The sequence below is a fragment of the Vanacampus margaritifer genome, chromosome 12, assembly GCF_051991255.1.
Source record: "Vanacampus margaritifer isolate UIUO_Vmar chromosome 12, RoL_Vmar_1.0, whole genome shotgun sequence".
NCBI lineage: Eukaryota > Metazoa > Chordata > Actinopteri > Syngnathiformes > Syngnathidae > Vanacampus > Vanacampus margaritifer.
The window spans coordinates 11,805,097-11,828,317 of record NC_135443.1 but is presented as its reverse complement, the minus strand read 5'-3'; the positions used below and the strand labels follow the sequence as shown (position 1 = coordinate 11,828,317).

General features: G+C 39.1%; 2 protein-coding genes across 3 annotated transcripts in view; one reads left to right on the top strand and one right to left on the bottom strand.

Moving 5' to 3' along the window:
* Positions 1-34: 34 nt before the first annotated feature.
* Positions 35-4,313, bottom strand: eif3s6ip (eukaryotic translation initiation factor 3, subunit 6 interacting protein). 2 transcript variants are annotated; one of them, XM_077582269.1, is made up of 15 exons: positions 4,158-4,313; positions 3,843-3,882; positions 3,548-3,758; positions 3,394-3,473; positions 3,017-3,078; positions 2,861-2,930; positions 2,713-2,786; positions 2,462-2,633; positions 2,231-2,385; positions 1,991-2,161; positions 1,729-1,862; positions 769-942; positions 490-679; positions 266-346; positions 35-179 (listed from the first exon to the last, which is right to left on the bottom strand). In XM_077582269.1, exons 1-15 carry the CDS (start codon positions 4,194-4,196, stop codon positions 108-110), a joined length of 1,725 nt encoding a protein of 574 aa, XP_077438395.1. In that variant the 5' UTR covers positions 4,197-4,313; the 3' UTR covers positions 35-107. The 2 variants fall into 2 exon arrangements, with proteins under 2 accessions (XP_077438395.1, XP_077438396.1); XM_077582270.1 differs by having other exon boundaries at positions 4,173-4,313.
* Positions 2,773-23,221, top strand: part of smoc2 (SPARC related modular calcium binding 2) — a 32,936-nt gene continuing 12,487 nt past the window's right edge. The window contains exons 1-7 of the mRNA XM_077582277.1: positions 2,773-3,195; positions 5,558-5,685; positions 15,293-15,455; positions 18,729-18,835; positions 18,961-19,060; positions 19,401-19,442; positions 22,569-22,616. Of these exons, the coding sequence (XP_077438403.1) occupies positions 5,611-5,685; positions 15,293-15,455; positions 18,729-18,835; positions 18,961-19,060; positions 19,401-19,442; positions 22,569-22,616 (535 nt within the window). The 5' untranslated portion in view covers positions 2,773-3,195; positions 5,558-5,610. The remainder of the gene's footprint in view (positions 3,196-5,557; positions 5,686-15,292; positions 15,456-18,728; positions 18,836-18,960; positions 19,061-19,400; positions 19,443-22,568; positions 22,617-23,221) is intronic.

Genomic DNA, 23,221 nt, shown 5'->3' with positions numbered 1-23,221 from the left:
CTAGTGGTTGGAGACAATAAACACAAAATGAGACTAAGACAACCAAATGCTGATTTATTGTCAAGTTGTATAGAAAAGTCATCAATAACAGATGTTAAAGTTCCGACTCATCGGCTTGTGGCGCTCCCAGACGTGCCTGTGGTGCTGCTTGCTGGCGCCTTCTTCATTGTTCGATTCAACTGCGGAGACAAGAGTGAACTTGAGTCAATCAAGGATAATGAAAACGGTTATGAAGCAAATGCCACAAGTGGGACACAATACACACCTCCTCAAACTTGTGAATCTGTCGGATGAAAAAGTCTCCATATCGGCGAGCCACTTTAGTGTCTGCTATGTGGATCATGTCCTGAGGAGATGGAAGGACAACCAACTTGACTCAAAAACGTTTTTAATTTAATCCAATTGAACATACTGTAATAATTATTTCACAAATCCCATTTAAATTTAGTACCTGACCTCATAAGAACGTTCCGTATTTTAGGACTGTACCTTGTCAATGTAAAAGTCAACCTCAGAAGCTGACTGGAATTCTCCATCCAGAGCCGAGATGCCGCTGGTCCACACCAGGTTCTTCATCTTGTGCTTAAAGACCAGCAGCTGAATCCGGAAGTCCTGCTCAGTCATGTCCAGGAATCCTGCCAGCTTGGCCACTGGCATTGTGGTGTACAGCTTCAAGAAACTGGAGTCAAAACACAACGCCGGTAAGATAAGAAGCGTCCCGACGTGCAAAGCATCTGCTGAGCTTTCATGCCAGTCGTTGGGCGGCACCTGCGGATGGTGGAGAGCTGAGCCTGCTGCTGCACCTCCTCTGCAAAGACCTTGAGCTGCTGCTTGTAGGGTTCCTTATGGCAGTTGACGGTAAGGTTGTCGTAGTTCGGCACCACTGGAGACAGGAACTTGGGGCGGGCGAAGCTGAACAACTCGTCAAACACCTGCAGGTCTCTGAGATGGATGGAAGAGGGAACATTAACAGATTAATGACATTTGCCACTGCATTTTAGAACTCATGAGTTAATTTAAAATTCCTTTAATGCCACTCATTTTTTAAATACGCGATTAATGACCGTCTTACTTATTTACTTGTGTCAAGCCTGTACTGGGGGGGATTCCAGTCGCAACGCGGCAGACCCGTCCATGTCAAAATTTAGCAGTAATACATTTAATAATAATGCATATATTTGTGGCGACTTGGGTCAAGTTGTGTTTTACAATTTTTAAAAGGTGCAGAATTTCACAAGTTACTTCATGTTAAAGATTAGATAGCTCTGAATATGAAAACAAAAATGCACTGAGCTGTCACCGTCTTACAAATGCAATTATGCCATCTAGTGGCAGAAAAAAAAGACCTCAACACAAATCAATATCACACTTGTTTACAGTACATTACATCTTTTTAATTGTAACTCAATTATATTAATTGTTATGGCAATTACTGTATCAATGACTAAAAGATGCAACTATATTCTATTACTTAAAAAAAAAACCTTTTCTGTTAACAAGAGCATGAAAACTTAGAAAAAATATTTTTTATAGTATATTTTACTGTACATTTAGAACACCATCAAAAAACGTAATCGCCTGACACCCCTAATTATTACATATTTGGCTATCGGGATTTGCATGGCTTAGTCTTAACAAAAAATTCGGCAAGCGTTGGTGAGCCACATAAAATGACATGGAGGGCCTGGAGTTGCGCCACCTGTGCCATAAGCAATAACAAATCAATACCCTTTCTGCATGCGCAGCATCTTGTCCCCATATTTGTCCCTCAGCTGGGTGTGGATGCTCTCGTCGATACGCATCGGGTACATGGTGAGCGCGATGGCCAGCAGGCCGTGCATCTTCTCGTTCTGTTTGTTGATCTGCATAGTAACAATTTCAAATCAATACCACTTGATAAGTGAGAGGAAGCAAGACTAAGTTCATATAACACATCATTACTAAAAAAAAAAAAAAAAAAAAAAAAAGAAGAAAAAAAGTGACGACTTACCATCTCATATTTATACGTTGACCTCTGGAACATGTTTCTGGTCCTCTGGATGTAGAGCAGGATGTTTGCAAAGACTCGAATGGCGTCCTGGTAGCGCCTCATCATGAGATAGGCGAAGCCCACGTAGTAATAGGTGGTGATCTGACACTCGGGCACGCGGGAGTACATGCTCTGGGGAGGGGGAGGCGGAGTTAAAGATCGGGACAAACTCGCTTGGAGGTGACCTCGCTCGGTTTTTACCTTCTTGTTGAGCTCAATGTTCTCCAACACTTTGATAGCCTGGTAGTAGTCGCCGAGCAGAGAGTGCAGCCTCAGCAGCCCCACCAAGCTGAAGTAACCCAACATCTTATAGAGGGAATGGCGCCCATATTCGCCCGCCACACTCTCGGGGTCCCCTGCAACACACAGCAGAAATGCATTTACGGTGTGTTAATGAGCTATTTACTACCAAGCTTATATAAAATATCATACCTCCACTGGTGTAGATTTCCAACTGGCGGTTTATGTTACTCTTATCAACAAGTGAATGGAGCACATTTAGAACGCTGTGGACGTTCCAGATCTTTGGGTTGTTCCGCAGGAACTCAATCTCGTCCTCCGGCGTCTTGACGGTCTTACAGCGGTACTGACTGAACGACTGAAACTGAAAAGGAGGACGAGTAGAAAGTTAGCATGCTAGCTGCAAATACTAGTTTTGCTCTCATAAGCAAAATAGAACAAACCTGGTAGATAAATTCATCAATTATGTCCCACAGCCATTGGTTTGGGAGTTCCAAGGGGGCGGGGCCATCAGCATCTGTTTGTAATAATAAAAAAAAAAAAAAAGATTGGCATCATTCAAGAAAAACAAACACATTTTTTTAAACTTACTCAGAATGTAGTTGAAGAGGTTGCAGTAATTGTAGTAGGACTCAAAGCGCTGGTCTAAAGTGGGTCCCCCCTAAACGGTATTAGAAGTGCGAGATGTTTACAAAAACAAAGTTCCGGTAAAATAAATGCATGCTTCGAAAGTGACAAGTGACTTACGCTGACTTTCGCGTAGATGTGTCTGTAGTACAGTTCCTTATACAGAATGAGGAAGACAGCATCTGTCGGAGGCAAAAGGTGAACATCAGTGGAGTCATGCTGCATTCAAGACTGCTGGGAAATCAGAAGACTATGTCTTGGTGCTTATGAGGCACAGCCAGCTATTCTATTAGTCCAAGGTAAACAAAAAACATAGATGGCTATCTTGTATTTGACCAACATTAGATGACATTATTTTGTTGTACAAGGCATTGATGCCTTTTAGGTGAAGAGATTTAGTTTTAAGAATGTGTGGATTCATTTTATCTACATCATCTTTGTATTGCTAGAGTTGTTTTTATATTATTATTATTATGTATATCTACGAGCTGACTCACCGTTGCCAACAAGTGATGAAATGGACTCGGCCTCTGGCCAAGGAGATGTCTTGAAGAAGCGCTCAGTCAGCTTGTTCCAACTTGAAAACAACATCAACATGTAAGACGCTTGGCAACGGTAACAGGCAGAAGACGTTTAAAAGTGCACAGTTACCTGTTTTCATAGACATCTTGGATCTCATAGATCTTCTGTTCAATACTCTCGCTGGACACACGGTTAGACTGCAGCTCGTAAACCTTCTGGTCGATCAAGTCGGAGATGGTTTTGTGGAAGTATTGAAGGAAATTCTTGATCACTTCTGGGATAACGTGGTAGGTTTGCTGTTCATACTGCCGCTCAAAAGCCATGTCTGCTTTTGGGTCGCCTGCGGACAGATAGAACTTGATCATTTAGGATTTCAGTGCAAAGACGGCTCTAACATGCACAATGAATGAGGATGTTCACAAACCGGTGTGGAGGTCATATTCGTTTGTGTAGCCGCCTTCATACTGTAAAAAAAGACAAGAATCCAGTTCACCAATGATGTTTACAAATGCATGCGCCAGCCACTAACAACGTCCGTATCCATTCAATACAGGTTAGACCAAACCAGAAAATGACAAATAATCACATTGCCGTATTATTTTGGTCAATACACGCCCCATTGGGTCGGTGAATATTGAATAAGCTTGCCTTAAACAGCTAAAGCTAGCTAGCTAACCGGCTAGAGCTTCAAAATTTCCTATCGGATGTCACGTAACAAAGATAAAGCGTTCAGACGAACATTATGTCTACTAACTTCTTCTTCGTCGTGGTATGACATGATTTCAGAAGTAATCCAATGGGTTTTCTTTACTGAGGGCAATTTTGCTAAATATGATCGGCTAGCTAAACCTGCTAAACCACGCAGCTGCTGCTTGCCGGACGGCAGGAAGCGGAAAGAAAATGATGACGTACAGTTGAAATATCGCGAGATTAGGAACAAATTTTCGTGTTTTGTTGCATCGTGGGAAATGTATGCTTTCTATTTTGCTACGATGGGCCGGACAAATAAGACAATGTACTTAATTTTCTATTTTTATTATATAAATTATTAATATCAAAACGTTTTTTATTAAATGAATGATATTTAATTGTATTTATCTATTTATTTTGTATTTATTTCCTAATTTTTTCCAATGTTCCTAGTTTTAATTTTTTGCATCTTGTTTTTTATTTTTTTTATTCATTTTTACATTTATTAATGACCATAACTATATATTGTTTTTAATTTAGATTTACGTTTTCGTTTTTTGTTTATTTTTTCCCTTTTTACTGATGTTTTCTTCAACATAGCATTATACACAAACAACATATTTCACTGTAGGCTAGTAAAAATAAATAAATAAAATAAAAGCGTTTCATGCAGCATTTGTACGGCTGAAAACTAACTATGTAACGTAAATTTGTACTTTGTAAAATGGGGACGAACTCGTGATCTTATAAATCTGCCACTTGGTGGTGCGATAACTACAATCTTGTATTTTTAAACCACGAAACCCACGGCTAGACCAGTTGCCAAAAATAAAAGCGTCTACTTTCCTCTTCCGTCCACTCAGTTGCATGGAATTATTGTATTATATCACTACGCCATAAAGGTAACGACCATCGCTTGAAAAAATGTTGTAATTTTGTGTCAGTTTTATACAACCACTGCCACAATAAAAGTTTGGAATTTGCATTGTGTTCTGGGAGTGTATCGCAAAATGCTTTTTTTTTTTAAACAGATTTCATTTGTAAGTCATAAAGGAGACGCGACAAATGCAAAATTATCTGGCAAAGTTGCTTTCTATACCCTCCCACCTTAACCCTTCCCAACTGGAGGTGCAACGTATTTGAAAAGTGTATAGAGTGTGTACGGAGAGAAAGAGGGGGGGGGGGGGTCTTATAGTAGAGGAAGGAGAAGTGGAAGACACGCTGTGGGAGAAAAAAGGGTCAGGGACACGGAGCTTTATCACACTGAGTGACATTAGGAGAGTTGCTCGCACAAACCGGCAGCGCAAACGAAACCAAGCTGCTTTGGTGACAAGTATAAACCAGCGCCTGATTTTTGGAAGAAATACTACTATTTTTCAAAACACCTCTGACCTTTTCAGTGTTTTTTAATCTGTATTTTCATTTTATTTTTCCTTTGGTGTTGCACAGGTGTGCTTTTTAGACTGTGCGCAATTTGACCGGCATTGCCACATTGCGCCAGGATGCGCGTCTGTCCTCTGCTGGTCTGCCTCTGCCTGCTGAGCGCGGGACACGCTCAAAAGTTCTCCGCTCTCACGGTAGGAACAACTGCCTGCTTGGAATCTACACATGAATCCGCCCCATATTTCATGCATTTACTCGTCCAATCTATGCTTAATTGCTGCACATATCTGGAAAGAGTTTCATTGCTGTTTTGTTGCTTTTTTGGTCCGTATTTATTGTAACAATCTGAAACACATGACTTAACCCTATTTACTTATTTATTTAGTATATTTTAAAATAAATAGCAATAACTGCATTACTGTTGTATTTTGTACATAGCAGAGTCTTTGTAATTTATTGACTGGAAATACAGTCTTAATCCTTATGCATATTATTAACCCAACAAATGTTTTACAATGACATACACTAGGTTGAGGTATAGTAACTGTTATTGCTTTGACTACACAGTATGTAATGGGCAGCCTTGTGAAATGTTTGCATTTACCCGCCAATCACCATCCAAATGGTGTTCTCTTTGTCAATTATGACCTGTTTAGAGAGCTATTCCAAAACTCTAAGAATCCGTTTTGATTGTAAGGAAAATTGCATTTATTAATTTAGATCTGCTAGTTAAAAAAAAAAACAACATCTATTTCTAATTCAGTTTCATAGCATTTGACGTGATGTCATTTTGGAAACAAGCTCTTAGTTTGCAGAAATGATCTTAACCAAAGCACATTGTGGCATTGCTTTATTTCAGCGTGGCATCACTGCCAATTGTTGTTTTTCCTAAAACCGCTGTTAGTGAAATGCTAATTAAATTTAAAAAATATCATGGTCATTATCAAGTGCACATACAGGAGCAGAGTGGAATGTGCTCTGTCAGGGGCTTTCCTGATTTACAGGTTGATGTGACAGCTGCCTCCCCATGGTACCATTATTTATGTTACGGACCAAAATGGCTTAATATCCAGTTGGAAACAAATGACCATGAGTTGTTAACCTGTAGGTGAAAGGGTTGGAGATCCTCTCTGCTGATGACATAGTGAAGCTGTGGAATGTGGGAGGAAATTGTGTATGAGCAGATGCACTTTTTAATTGTATTTTATTTGTTCACATTGGATCGTTTATCATGAGTGCCAGACTCTGCTATGTGAATAAAACATATTTTATGGCAGGTCTGTGTCAAACTTCCCCATTGCGGTTCTTCACTTGCTTTCTATTAGAATAGCACATGCCAAACTGGATTTGTTCTCTGCAAGTGATTAATGGTGTATTGTTTGAATGACACATGAGAGGCTGGTTGGTTTCCTGAAAAGGCTTCCATGTACTACTTTGTGCATATTTGAGGTCAATCAAGCGGGTAGACCTATGGGATATTTGACTGGGATATTCATGAGAACAACATTTCCCATGGTTGATGGCATGAAATAGTATGTGAAGAGATGTGGGCACATTAACACTGCTGTTCTCTTTTCAAACCTTGAATGGTTCTCAAACATGTGGGCTCCATTGGTCCCCGTGATTTCATTAAATTGTGGGCCTGCCCCAAGAGACTTTTTTTTTTAACCATCACGTGACCAATAGAGGCCCTTTTTCACCATCCCTCTTTCTTTTGAGAATCTTTTCACAGCAATTAAATGCATTTTCCTTTGATTGAGTTAGCACCCTGGTTAAAGGCTGTCACTTTCTTCCCTTTCCACTACGCTTGAAACTAATGATCCCTTTAGCGTCCGACCGGACCACGCAGGAAACTCCCGCCTAGGCCATTTAACACGTTTACCTCGGCTCTCAGCTGGGGACCCCATTGACCCTGTGAGGCGGTGGTGTGAGGGGCCTCTCAGGGCGTTGGAAGTAGGGGCCCCCGAGTCCAAAAGGCCCTTATAAGTCTACAATGTGCTCACTGCTGGAGTCTCGCCTCCTTCATACGCGATTCAGGACCACAATGCTGTGGAGCTCGGGGGAGATAATTGGATTGGATTTTTATGCTGGTTGGTTTTGGACACTCCACCTGTCTTGCCCTTTCTTGACTCTCTTGATATTTTGCCATCTGTTGGTACTATTGTAGTCGATACAAAAGGCAACTTGTACAACAAATCATAAAAATAAATGTTAGACTATAAATAAGTGTCAAACTAGAGAAAGTGTGATATCAAGTAATACGGATGTGGACAAGAATTTTGTTATGCTTTTCTTTCTTTGGGGAGCAGATTTGAGAATCAATTACATCTTTTGAGGAGCAACTTTCTAATTTTGTGGATTTTTTTTTTTTGGAGCACATTAATTTTAGAGACCTGAACTGAAGCAAGGGTTTTAGAATATGACAATATAACAAATGAACAATTTGTATTATTTTTTAATATAATAAAATTGTTTTATTTTTTTAAACTAACATTGTGTAAAACAAAAAACTAGATAGTTTTCTATTATACACGTCGGTTTAAAAAATAAAAAACAATGATAAAATTGAAAAAAAAAAAACAATGACTCATAAATATTTTCATGTTTTTTTTTATACATTAAAATGGCAGCATATGAATAAAATACACACAGGCACATGAAAAGTCAAAACGCCAGAAAGGCAGAAACATTAGACCATTTTGTAAACAGAGTAACAACACATCAAAGTTTAAGCTTCAAAATACAGATCTGTTGTTAACAAACGGCGCCCCTGTGTGGTTAACAAGTACGGTTATCCCTGCGAATGTTACAACAAACTGTCTCCGGTGGTCAACATAAGAGAAAAATACAAGGCAGAGTTATAACCTGTCTATGTGGGCATCGATGCCTTGACAAATGCTCGCAACCACACTCATGGAAAAAAAAAAAGTGAAAAAATACTCCAAAACTCTGACAACTGGTCGAGGTTCTCTGAAGGAAAACAAACGGCAATAGCATTACCGGAAAAGGCGGATTTTCACGGCAATACGTCACGGCTATTTGTGCATAGAGTCCATAGCGTAGCATAATTCATTTCCGTTTCCAGCTTTTTTTAGCAAGTAGACGTTCTCGCCAGAGTCCAAACACTTATTAATTTGCTTGCCATTTTGTTGTTCAAAGTTGAATGTTCTCTACTTTAATGCAGATGTCTGTCAAAAGTTGATTCGACCACTCCAAGCACTTAATTTCGGTGTTAAATGCGCTAGCAGTGTCAGTCTTGGGTTAGCTTAGCTAAGTTAATGCTAATTGCTAGCAATTAGCATGGCTTCTCCGTCTTTCCTTATTCCTTCATGAGAACGATATTTGTCAGATGTGTAGCTTATAATTTATTCGCCACCATAAGATGATGATTAATGACTCAGGAGCAAGTCAGCAACATGTTTAGCCACACTAGTAACCAGTGAAACTTGTTGCTAGGTAGCTGATTGTGGCATTAGCACCAAGTTTGCCTCGACAGGTCGACCACCGACATCCCGTGCGTAGGTGACGTAAGCGCGTTGTGGCAACCTTAACATGCGTGCGTCCAGCCCAGAAAAACTTTTTGGCAAATCTGTGATTCTCAATTGCTATTCAAAATGTTTTAATGAGGTGCAAAATCCCAATTTTGGCCTCCAAACTGCGACGCGAAACTGCTTATTTCAAGCCTTGCAATATATGTGGAATCCTTGGCAAAGCCTTTAATGCTGTTAATGAATAAAATGATATGAATGATGAGAAGCTGTGCTGCCTAACTTCAAGGTAATCTTTCACTTTGTTGTGTTGATGCGTGAGGTGATGGAATGAGTAAGCACATAGCTCTGCCTCACTCATCTATCATCGCTGGCCAAAAGCACAAAAATTTGCATCTAAAAGCTACTTAGGGAGAAGCTTATACAGGGAGAAAACATCTCGGAAGCATATTTATCTCAGTGTTTTAAACATTGATGGGGATTCTGGGTGGTTGATTTCATGGCTCACTTGCTTCTCATTGCTGTTTTCTTGGAGCTTTATCATAAACTCGCAGACACTTGGCGCTTCGCTGTGTGCTGCTCAGTGGCTCTCGAGGAGGATGCTGCTTTGATGAATGAATCTGTTTGGGTTGCCAGGCTGTTGGCTGCCACAGGGAGATAATGACAATAGTGGTGTTGTACGGGCAATGGGGTGTCCAGCAGGAGTTGTGGAAAGGCTTGAAGCCCACCATCATAGCATGGATGGAAACAAACATCCTTTTATCGGCTAAGACATTTTTAGTTGATTTTATTGATCGACAATTGGGAAAAAATTACGAATTTGCGCCCAAAAACGTATAAATACCTTCTATTTTAAATGTTTTAAGTGTCTCAAAGACGTATTTATGTTATTTTTTAAATGTTTTTTTTTTAGCTAGCGCATACAGAAGGCTTTGATGCAGCCTCTCAACTGCGGAGAACGGTTGAAGAAATGGTAGTTGTTACAAAAACAGCCAGCAGGTGGCAACGGATCAAACAAGATCAACCAGGGCCATGTTGAAAAAAGAGAAAGCTGATTTCCCCACAGTTCTAAACAGATTTGTGAATAATAATGAAACTTAGCTATATTCTAATACTAATTGCTGCAAAATGGAAACAGATAGAAATATAATTTTTTTCTTGATGAAAAAAGAGACTCTAATCTTGCTTTTGGTAAGTTCCATGTATAGGACATAATTTTCTGTGTGCCATGCAAAATCAGTTAAAATCCAGAAAAACAGCGGGGAGCGAAGTGGGTTGCTTCAGTGAAAATGGCTGGGAGTGAATGAGTTAAGAGACAATTCATCAATATATGTATATTTTTTATTTTTTGCGTCATATTGTTCCTTAGACAAGTGGTTCTCAACTGTTGTTACCATGGGACCCACTCTTCTAGAAATTGAGACTTTAAAAAAAAACATGTAAAAGTCACATTTTCAAAGTTATTTTCAGAGCCCTTAATTAACAAACGAAGTATGAACATGACAACTGCATGTGCAAAAAAACGAACATAAAACTACGCTCATTTACAAAAAAATTGTACTAAAAACATGTCACTTAGCTTTTAGCACTAATAACTTTTTCAAAAAGTCCGTCTTTTGTGATACAAAGGTGTAACAAATATGAATGCTCTACATGTGCAGGCCAACTATTACATCCCAAGTAGTAATTTTTCTGACGCATGCATGAAAAAAGAATGCGAGTTTCCAAAAAGGAAAGTCTGACCTGGGATGCTTGTTAAATAATCTACTGTGAATGTGAAGTAGGTCCTCAGTTTATTGTCACAAATGTAAACTGAAGTCAGAATGCACAATACATGGGTCAATAAGCAACACTAATGTAGCAGTAAAATCAAAACAGTAAATATTTGTATGGAAAATAAAATATCTAGGCCATAAATATGACACAATTTAATAAAAATAGTACTGTAATTAGTACATAGGAAACTGAGTGTGACCACGTATTGTTACACCACATTAGATGGACATTAAAATCCTTCAAAATCACTTTGAACCACCTGCACCACAACTTAGACCTACTTTTAGCTGATCTAAATTCTAGTCTACTTTTTCTCACCAAATCAAAAATACCCTCAGTCTGCAACGCAGTCTGTCAAATTCACAAACATAGAGTGTCCCTATGATAGAAGTACACTATAGACCTTGAGGTTCTTTCTCTGCATCTCTATCTCTGTTTCTCCTTCCACCTCGCCAAACTGCTTGGCTAACTTCACTCACTAGCCAACAAGTGGATCAAGTTAAAGTTAAATTAAAATGAAAACATAATTAAAATTTTAACCAATCACTTTTTCCTGAAATACTTCTAGTATATTTAATTAAAAAAAAAATTATATACTTATGTACAGCAAAAGTTGTATACCCTAAGACTTTTAGTTAAGTAATCTTCATCAAGGTGAGTTGAACTAAAATAATGTAATTTTCTTACTTAAGACAGTGATTATTCAAAAATCTATTCCACATGATCATCAGAATTTCCAATCAGCCATTAAGCAATTTTATTCACATGTTAGCTATTTATTCTTAAATAAGAAAATTATGTTAGAGAGGCATCATTTCAAGATACAGAATGCAGAAAATTCCATTTTGACTCGCTACTGCCACCTGTTGGATAAAAAGGAAACTGCATGCACCCTTCTTCAAATACACAGTGCACACATGATGTCACATCCACAGACAGAGGGCGGGAAATTCGAACCCAAATCCAGTCTGAAAACTATTGGCCAGAGACTTGCAGGAGTACCCATTTTGAAAATCTAAGCTGTTAATTTACTAATTAAAAGACGTTTAAGTCATAAATCGTCAAGTAAAAAGGCAATCGTAAAGATATTTTTAGCCAGATTGTTACAGAGACCAACTTCAATCAATTTGCTTATTATTATTATTGTTGTTGTATGTTCAGTGACGTGGGATTGGTCTGCATCAAACTAAAAGGGCTTTTTAATATTTTGATTTCCTTGTTTTACTCCTTTTGGATAAATCATCAGCTGAAGTCACTAAAAGTACATGTGCTGAAATGTAGATGATTAATTGAACACAAGCTGATACGTTTAAGTAAAATTGGATAATTTCCCGCAGCACACCTGATGTGGTTGGGAATCACAGCACTAGAATGTGCAGGTGTACCTAGAGGCCTATCACAGCTGTAGTAATTTCATTCAGTCACCCTACAATTCACACTTCTTTTTTTTCTTCTTTTTTTTTAGTTATTGCTATAAGAAGGAAGAAAAGCTGGTTCTCTCAGTATTGGTTGCGTGATGACAGATGAGTGTTGAGGCATGTGTTCTCATGAAGCAAACATCTCACCAGTTCTTTATCATTAGCATTCATTTGGTCTCCTCCTCTTAATGATTTGCTGCTTTGAAAAAAAGGGCATATTTCCAAAGGCACCAAAAAAGTGGTCGTTTTTGAACGTTTGTATTCGATCACTTCAATAACAACTCCTCTTCCGATGTGATTCCAACGGCCTCTTCACTCTGCGAGGATTTATGAGCCAGGTTGACAGGATGGGCTCAACCCCCCATCTGCACCCTCCCCACACCCCCAGCCCAAGGCGACATTGCCCCTCCTCCTTCCCTGCCAACCCCCTTCCAGGTGCAGCGCAGCCCTGCAGCCTTGCTGGTCTGAACACAGGAGGCTGCCACCAAACACTATCCCTCACTTGATTTGTAAGATGTCAAACGCAACAAATTTGTTTTATTGCTGCTCATCCCACCCTCTACAGAGTTGTGCGTGTCATTTGTTCTCGCTCCGTGGCGTGCCGTGCCTTCTCTTTTGTAATAAAACACATTTAAGGCCTGTTTGTGCACTGAATAACTGAAAGCGAGAAAGCAAACTGAACAAAAACATCAAAGTACTCTTGTGTGCAAATATTTTCTTGACTTAAGGAAAGCAGATTTCTGAGGAAACGTTCATCTAGGAATATTCCTGAAACCAGCACCTGCATGTTGTTTCTCCCTGCCTTTACTCACGTCATAATTCCGTTAGGGAAGATGAATCAGGTTATGAAATCCCAACTCTCCACTGTAGTAACACAAAGATCCCTGACATGTATTTGACTGAAGCACTCTAGCATCCACTGTCTTTTCAGTCATTGTAGCATTCACAGTTGGTTGCCACCCCCTTCACCACCGCCGCCCTATTGTGTGGCTTGGCCAGGGGGTTTCATAGCATGGTGGTTGATACAATGGTGGCATTGACACAGGTGATCCGATGCGTTCAGCCAAGAGTCTGTGTTGTCATGTTTCTCTTTTCATTGCTCAGTAAAACATCCTCGGGAGCAACTCCAGGTGCAGGTGTTGGCATAGATCAGTGGTCTGCAACCTGCGGCTCTGGAGCCATATGTGGCTCTTTAGACTCTCCTCTCCTGGGGCTCCCTGTAGATCTCTAAATATATATATATATATATATATATATATATATATATATATATATATATATATATGTGTGTGTGTATTACAAATTATTATTATTATTATTATTTATATATTTTTTTATTATTATTATAACATATTCTTTAAATTAGGTAATGATTTTGATATAAAATAATTAAATATTAAAAAAACTCATGTCAAAGTCCAAATTCTTAAATTGTCAGAAAAACAGATGAAATGTAGAGGAAAAAGTGTTAAAAAACTACATTGAAATGTCCAAAAAGTGACCATAAAACGTCACAAAAGGCAGAAAATAATAACATTTCAAAAGTAACTATAAAATTTTCAAAAACAAAAAAAAAGAAATCTTGAGAATTGCCATAAAATGTCCACAAAATGTCCAAAATAGTCTGAAAATTAATTTAAGGGAGGAAAGAAAATGTTCAAAATGTAACCATAAAAGGTCCAAAAACAAAAGAAGAAATGCCCAAATTAACCATAAAATGTCCACAGAATTGACAAAAATGTCAGAAATTGATGGCAGAAAAAAAAGTTTAGAAAAAATTGCTATAATGTTGCAAAATGGGAAAAGAAAGGCAGAAAATCTAAAAATGCATGAAAAACAAAGCATGAAAAAAATGTGTATATATATATATACGTATATATATATATTAGAGCTGTCAAACGATTATATTTTTTTATCAGATGAATCAAATCTTAGAAGTTTAATTAAAAAGCCTTTTTATCAACATTTTTGCCTGCCAAATTTAAAGACCACCTGTTATGTGTTAATTTTTTTAACGTTTAATGCTATGCGGACGTCTTCAACATGTTTTTGATCCAATGCACACGCTCATCCTCCTCGTTATCTAATCAGTTAATTACTTGCATAATATAAAATGGGGAAAAAAATACCCCAATAGTTTGACATGAACAAATATTCTGTATGCCATACGCAAACATTGATTAAATGCTTTACTTTAATGCATGTAGTTATGTTTATTGCTCAAACACAACCCTGTGCTACCTTTAACGTAACCATCCGCTGTCAGCTAATCATAAAGGAAGACAAAAGGTAGAAGAAAATGAATCAAAGTATTGAATGTTGCAAATGTTTCTGTTATGATGACCTTCATCTTGAGCTGCCACTCTACCACCTGAGCTATGCCACTCCTACTGTTTGCTTATATCTATCTTAGAGTTATCGAGATTCCAGCTGACATGAACAACATGCTACAAAAACACATGAACCAATGAGTGACTTTTTTTGTTTTGTTCACACTCTTCCAATTGTAAATTTTACTCTATTTAGAGTAAAATGTATATATTATATAAATATATATATATATATTCACATACACAAAACATTCAGGGAAACGACACAGAAAAAAATATTCAAGTAGGGGGCTGGAAAATATCATCTTGCGGACCGCAAATGGCCCCCAGGCCACAAGTTTGAGACCCTTGTATTTGCTGTCTGTAAATGATATAATAATATATAATAAACTTATTATGCAAGAATTGATGTTCCAAATCAGAATTTGCATATGGTGACAATATTTGGGCACATTTGAAGAACGAAGTATACACAACCAACCTTAACCAGAACCAGTTTTTGGGTCGCATCTCACAATGCTCGGCAAGGGAATGGTAAAATGCGGTGTTCACAAGTCAGCCAACATCCCCGCCTGACAGCGCTGAAGAATTCCGTTTTGATTTCTCCAATATATCAAGTTGACCACAAATCCCATTTTAAACTGTTTGTAAAAGCTGCCACATCTAAAATCCTTCCAGAGTTTCATTGAACACTTTGGAAATATTTATATGTAAAGCTTGCTGCTTGCCAGAAATGAGAATTCTTGCCACTGTTTCCTCAGCTTATCTCCTATTTTCTCCTTGCGACAGTTCCTGCGGGTGGATCAGGATAAGGAGTGCAACATGGAATGTAGCAGAGCTCCTCGCAAACCTTTGTGCGCCTCAGACGGCAGGACCTTCACATCTCGCTGCGAGTTCCTTCGAGCCAAGTGCCGCGACCCTCAGCTGGAGGTCATCCGAGGGCCATGCAAAGGTCAGGTCGTGAGTCACGCTTCATCGCCGCCTGATGCTCTCAAATGCGCAGAGGGGGTCACAGGAGAAACCTCTGGGTTAAATTCATTTCAGCATAATTGATTCTTTGAGTGCTGGGAGGACAAGTGGGGTTGACGTGGTGAGAGTGTGTGGGAGGCTTAAGAGGCTCGCGTTGGCGGTGGATGCACATGAACCGTTTACGTCATTTTTTTTTGTATGTTGTGTGGTTAAGCATTTGAGATTAACTTGAAACCTGGCTCGGGTCCATCCATTGGAAACACCTCTACGTTTGCATGCAGTCAATAACACTATCAAAAGCCGAATACTGGCAAAATTCGGGTTTTGAAAGGCCATGTAAACAAGTGCAAAAACCCAAATAAGACCCCTGGGGTACCCCTTTTCGGGACTCCTCCTTTGAACTGAACTTTGGTTTGTGTTCTGTGCTTGCTCTATTCGCAACGAATCTTGGTCTTTTGGGTACAGAAACTATTTGTATGTGCAGCGGCCATCTTACGTTGCGACTCGCTAAGCTTAAATACATTGATTTCTCTGTGGCATTTTTATTTTATTTATTTTATTTTCTGACTCTGTGGCAAAATTGCCGCAGTTTGTATAGACACACGTAAATTTGTGTATTTCAGTCTGGTTCTGAACTACTTATATGCGTAATGGCCATGTTTCAGAAACCTGAATTTTGACTTTCACCCGAGTATCGACTGCACGTAAACGTAGTCATGGGGGTCGTGCCAAACTTGTTAGTTGCCCCCATTGCGCTTTACTTCTGTCACATTACCATTTGAGATTGTGCAAGTGTTTGGTGATATAAAGAAAGGTCTTGTTTGATAGAGAAGCATTTTCCTCAATTGTCTGCCCTTGCTGGGTTTCTATGGCAACATGTCTTAGCAGACATCTGGATGTAGAGTATCGCGCCGGCACACAGAATAGAGAATTCCAGCTAGGAAGCTGAAAGGGCCGAAAGTCCATGAAAGTCGTATTGTATGTGTCAAAAACATTGGGTCTATAAGAGTTGGGACCCCCCTCTGCTTGTGGATGTCAGGGGTGAAAGGAGCAGGAGCTGCATTCATATTCGAAGGCAAAATGAGACAGAGGGCTCATCTGGTCCAAAAGCACAAAGATGGTGAGAACGCTTTTACATTTGTTTTCTATAACCGAGCTGGAATGAATCAAGTGTCCTGTCATTTTTTCCATTCAGCCCTTTTAGGCTAAAGCCCCCTCGGAGACGGATGATTGTTTTGGGATTTTCCAGTAAATCTAACTTTAGAGCTGCTTAATTCCCAGTTTTCCTCCATCACCTTGCCCTTCCTCTCCAGTGGCAGTGACACAAATGCAGACAGGCAAGACAAAGATAAACTGGCACGCTCGGCTTTGTGCGTCAATTGGATAATCCATATTGGCTGCGTAAGCAATGTCAATAACTCGCAGCCGTGTGACCAAATGGGTACATTTTTCAAGCGTTGCGTGAGTCATTGTTTTGATGGGCTATGAACCTGCCAGACAATCGGGCACTGCGTGTCACACCAAGTTACCATTGAGGCAACGCTGAGAGTTTAAACAGATGGTGCAATTGGCCATCAAGATGAGTTGAAGTCATAGCTGTTTGCGCGCCTTTTAAATCCATTAGCACCAATTATAATATACTGATACCTACTTTTGTTTACCTTTTTGGACAAATAGTCGTCAGATGTTTATCAAGAAGTGAGCAGCACGGTGGATGAGTGGTTATCATATCATAGCCTACCTCTCTCCTAAAGTCAGTTGGGAAAAGCTTCAGCTCACCCATGACCCTCGTGAAAATGGATGTTTTGGATGTTTAACAGAAATAATTGGTCAGTATATAACAAAGGTACCACTAATCCTACAAGTCCCAGAATGCACTGCAACAGTGGCTGCTTTATCATTAGTTACTTTTCCCCATGCCCTCTATTGGCTTTGCCGCTCAATATTGTTCATGCAGTAATGTAATATAGTGGGAAATCTTGTTTAATTGTTCGTGTGTGTAAATTTTTTTAGCTTTATTTGCTAGGATACAGTACCATTTTGGATTTTTCATTATAGTTAGTTTTTACTCTAAATTTGGGCTTAATTATACTCTTTCATTATACTTAATTATTCTCGTTTCATTATACTCTTAGTTTAGATACATGCATATATAAATACTAAATAAATAGAAAAAAAAGATTTAAAATATATTGAAAAGTCACTAAGTGGTGTGTAATAAACTACAGTTCTCAAACATTAAAGCACGGACCTTGGTTCTTCTGTAACTAAAAATGTACAATTATACCAAAATAAATTCATGTTAAACAATCCCAGAAAGTTCATGTATGATATTAATTGATAAAAATGAAAATGAAGGACGTTTTTGCAAATTTAGCTTATTATATACATTTAATTAATTTTATAAATGCAAGATGTAATTTCAGTTAGTTTTCATTTCATGAAGCATTATAATATGTATTAGATGTTTGCAAGCAGTATGACCCATCCATCCATATGCTGTAGCCTGTCCCAGGTTACCCAGGTGTAAGTGGCAGGGTACAATCTGGACTAGTCACTAGCCAATCACAGAAAACATAATAAATTATTCATATCTTGTTTATTTCAACCCACTATAGGGCCAAATTTAACCCCGCCATCATTTCTTTTTCTACTAAGTTAAGTTACTCTATGACTTCCCAGCTCATTTGACTATACGCCATTATAGGATCATGTTTGTCATTGTTGTAATTGATATAATTTGGGGTGAGGCTCCTTAACAAGTGAACGCTCGCAGATGCACATTTCTATTTACAACCCTTGAATTGAGTACATGATGAGATGGCGAGAGGCAGACGGAGGAAGGTTTAGGTTTGCCTTGTGCATCGTCAGCCCTTTTCTCCATTGACTGGAATGCTCTGCAGAAAGCAGCACAAGACGTCTCCTTCCGTAATGGCTTTACCACCAGGCACCTTGCAGACCAGCCTGGCGTGCTCCTAATAAGACTAAAAGAAGTGTTGGTTCTATTCCCAGCCACACAAGCGTCTGATATGCTGCTTCCGAAATGTCTTGAATTAGTAGTCCCCCTTCTTTTAGCCCCCTACGTTTCGTTTTTTTTTTTTTTGTTTCATCATCATGCATGCGAGTCAGCATGTTGACTTTTTGAAAATACTGGGCCTGCAGCTGCGCAGCATAAGAAAGTCATCGAGCTGTGGGTCGTATCATCGCTCTCCCTCTGTGATGTGTCATGATTGTGGTGAAATGTGGTTTTCCTCAGATACGTCCAGATGCGTAGCAGAGAAGAAGTACACAGAGCAGCAAGCCAAGAAGCTTTTCCCTCAGGTCTTTGTGCCAGTATGCAACCCCGATGGCACATACAGTGAGGTAACTAAAATCAATGTTAACTTTGGGATGTGAGGAATTGGCTGCGCAGCTTTATTAAACCCACTGTAAATGTGAATGTACAAGCCAGTATCACTCTAATGCCAGTGCTATTTCTGTGTTTACAGGTACAATGTCACAGCTACACCGGATACTGTTGGTGCGTCACTCCCAATGGCCGGCCAATCAGTGGCTCAGCTGTGGCCAATAAAAAGCCTCGATGCCAAGGTGGGCACAACTCATCCGGCCAAAAAGAGAAGGCCAGCTTACAAAGTCAAGGCGTCAGTGCAGTTTTGAAATGCTTTATGCCATTTGACCTACTAATTATTTGTTATTTTTTGCCAAAAGATAAGGAACTTTTGTTTGTTCACATGCAATTGCAAGACAATGTTTATTTTTTATCTTTTTACAGTGATTCAGTTATTGTGTTAGCATGTTTCCTACTAAGAAAAAATATTCTTATCTAATAAAAACAAGTAAGTATAGTAGCCTATACAATATGTCATAAGTGATGACATTATGAAGAGTGTTTGGGCTATTTAATTAAATCCAAGGTTTTTCTTTTTAGGGTCAAAACAAGAGCGAGCAACCACAAGAGAGCCTGGAAAAGGTGAGAAATCCATTTAAGACATTGTCAAGTCATTGTTGTATTTACCCCAGCATTAACCCCTATTTAAATAAAGTTGCACCTTATTTTCAGATTTCTACAATCCCTGGAGCCGATCACGTTTTAGTCTGTTATTAGCTTCTCTTTAACTCACCAAAAACACATTTAATGTTCATGATTTTTTATATTAGATTCACTGTGAAGTGGTCACTGTTCTTTTTTCTTTTTTCTTTTTCAATCAAGTACACACAGATTAAAATAGTCTGATTGGTATTTAGAACTGATCTGATCATCATGCCATAAACACAATTTATTGCTTTGGTTGAAAATAATAATATTTTGTATGGCACTAGTAGACTTGTTTAAAATGGAAGTCAAGTCAAAGATTTTCTTTACAATAATGTGTTTAATGTTGCCCTAACTAGTCTAAACATGGTATTCGGATTAACATTGTGATTGTGGAATATGAAGCAGAAAAGTCCACCTGTTTTTATTTATCTCAGGCGGATGCCATTTTGTTTTTGTACTGCCACTTGCTGTCGACTGAAAATGGCATCACAGTGCCGAAGTACTCAGGTAACAACCAGAAAGGCTCATAGACTAAACAGACCTTTAAAAAAAATAATAATAATAATAATAAAAGGCTGAGTTTGATTATGTGACGGGTTGATTTTTTATTATTTTTTTGTGCTTAATTCATGTTCCAGTTCCGCAAAACAAAATATTAATCACAATACCGTGTTTAGTCTAGTGGGGTGCATAGAGCATATTGTAAAGAACATTTTTTGACTTGACTTCAGTGCGTAGCGTAACATAGGTCTGCTATCTTAAAGCCTAACATACACTGTGAGAGACCAGACAGGCCAACAGAAATGGGCATATTAGCTGCCATTTTGAACCATCAAACAGCTGCAACTTAAGCATAAAGATGGCAGTAACACATAAGCACAGAACGTCTATCAATACTCAGAGGTATAGTCACTTTGAACTGTCTTTCTATAGCCATTTGTGGTATGTACTGTATACAGTTAAAACTATTAGTAAAGGCAATTCTAAAAAGTTTAAAGGAATGGGTCTCAATTAGCCTACTAACTTTTTTTCCACTATTGGCGACAGGGCACAATCCCTATAATAGTGGGTACTGTATATTTTTTGTTGTGAGTGAACAATTCGAACTGCTGGGATTCGTGTTTGCCTTTAGCTTAGTTTGCTGACTTCTTCTTCTTAATATCATCAATCAACTCTATCTGTGTCACACTACTGCCACCATCAGGCTAAGGATTGCACAGCAGCGAGTGCATCACAATATGTGTAATTTGTGCCGTTTATAAACCAGAGCACTGAATCGGCCGTATTTTACAGTACACGCTATATGTACTTTGTGTGTCAATGCGCGTGTGTGTACCTTTGAAAACATGTATGTGCATGTGTCTGTTGGCCTGTATCTGTGTCGTGCAGCGAGGGTATCCTGTCAAGGCTTGCCGCTGCTTTATCAATCTGTAAGGGCCTGAAGGCTGTTATAAAATAAGTCTGTTAACTGAGTGAAACGTTTAAGCAGACATGTTTTGAGACAAGGTTGATGATGATTTTTAAAATTATTATTATGCTCAAACATGATGTTGATTTAACCTGTCGTCTCAACAACCCTAATTGATGATTTGATAAGCACTTTTTTCAGCTACAAAATGTTAACACTTTGTTGTTATTCTTCACCCTAATTGAACTTTCAACGTCAAGTATTCTCCAGCAAACCACAAGTTTTCCTTCCAGCTACCCTCCAAAATATCTTGCGCTCCACTTTTGTAGTTTCATCTGTGTAACAGATGAATTAAATGATTTTGAAAATGTGAAATTTAAGGGTTTGCAATAGATTCACGGTTTTATTGCGTGTGTCAGTGCATGTTTGGATTGGCATGCTTGACTGCGCCGATCTCAGTGCAACAAAGTGTGCATGTAATTGTTGAAGGGGTTGTAATTGTCGCTTTGGTATGGTGGCCGTCTAATTATATTTACATGAATGGGGAATGCAAAATTTGAGGTAGGAGATGATCGTGAGCGATGGGGGAAATGAGTTAGGGGAGTCTGTGTGAATTTGTGGTGTGTCTACAGTACTGAAAATAGCAGTAATTGCAACAATATCGTCATCCTGCATTCCTCAAGTACTTTAATTGTCAAGACATTGAAGCATCATTAAAACACAAAATGCTTTACCAAACCAACCTTTCTCTGGGGCTTAACTTGACAAATTCATTCACATGCTGGAAACATCTGCAGCTTATGACTGGCAAAAAGCAGTAAATCTAATGCTGTAAGACCACAAATTGCTCAGGGGTTTCCTGGCAGATGCGGAAAGAGGTGTTGCAGTCATGTAAAAGGCAGCAAAGTAAAGATAGGTCATTAATGGCTCCATCATAAATCCAAATCATAAATGCACTTTTTCAGATGGGATTTCAATCTCTTTCTAATGCTGCAACTCACAACTATGTCGTTTTATCCACCAATTAAGAAGATGAATGGCTGGTATAACAAAGGCACATTCAATGGAAGAATACATTGTTTAAAGAAAGTCATTGACCTTTAATCCTTGTTTGTGGAGCCACCCATTTGATTTGTCCCGACTCACGCACCAACAGCTTGACTTTCGGAGAATGAGTGACCCGCAGTGAGGTTAACCACACCTACGGCCTTGGCTTCACCCCGAGAGACTCCAAACCTCCGTCCCCGTCCTCTTCTTACCGCAAATCAAACAAACACGCACCAAACAAACATTGAGCTGAATTCTCTCACAGTTCATTGTTTTGTCTCAAAGTTGGCCACTGCATTCGTCGACACTTGTGTCTCTTCCACCTTTATTTATGCTTGGAATAAAAAGCACAGCGAGGACAACTGGAGACGTTATGTTCGTTCATTATAATTGTTATGTCCCATGGGAGTATATGACCACTATCTTCCTGACTTCCCTCACTGAAACTTCCCTTCTCTCATACTCTCTTTTCTTTCACCTTAAAATCTGCCTCCACCCTTCTTAACTGGGCAACGTGCAAATCTTACAAAAATGATGTATCATTTTGATCTAGTTTACGCTTGTAATTGTAGTCTCTTTGCAAATATTCTCCATTCTGAATGCAGATGAGACTGGCTTAGTGGTGGATCCACAACCCCCTGGAGATGAAGAAGGTGAGTCTCTTTCTATCCACTCGTTCATCAGCCATCATAAACAAATCTTGAAAATAGATGAATTGATGGAAGATGGCCTCAGGCCCTCCTGTGTGGAGTTTGCACATTTGATTGAGTGGGTTTTCTCTTGTATCATAATTAAAGACTCTGAAGGGAACATAAACTTAGCAGTAACAAATAACTGCCCCCCCCCCCCCCCGCCAATCTCAGGAGGCGGCCATTTTGCCACTTACTGTCGACTGAAAATGACATCACAGTTGCACAAAGCTGAGGTAACCACCAATCAGGGCTCACCAGTTTACTGAGTTTGGTCATGTGACATTCGCAAGATGAGTCGTGATTGGTGAGCATCACTGAGCATTGCTGAGCCCTGAGCAACTGTGATGTCATTTTCAGTCGACAACAAGTGGAAAAATTGCTGCCCCCTGAGATGGATAAAAATGAGTGGATTTTGCATTTTAATCCATTTAATCAATTTGCCCCTTTATCAGCTTGCGAATGTCACATGATGACTACACCCAAAAAACAGGTGAGCTGTGATTGGTCGTCATCTGAGCCCTGAGCAACTGTGATGTCATTTTTAGTCGACAGTAAGTGGCAAAATG

Coding starts and splice junctions, on each gene's coding strand:
- eif3s6ip (XM_077582269.1), bottom strand. CDS start 4,196: ATGTCATACCACGACGAAGAAGAAGTTAGTAGACATAAT. Junction 3,883..4,157: donor AAGAAGTTAGTAGACATAAT/GTTCGTCTGAAC, acceptor CTTTTTTTACAG/TATGAAGGCGGCTACACAAA. Junction 3,759..3,842: donor CGAATATGACCTCCACACCG/GTTTGTGAACAT, acceptor ATCTGTCCGCAG/GCGACCCAAAAGCAGACATG.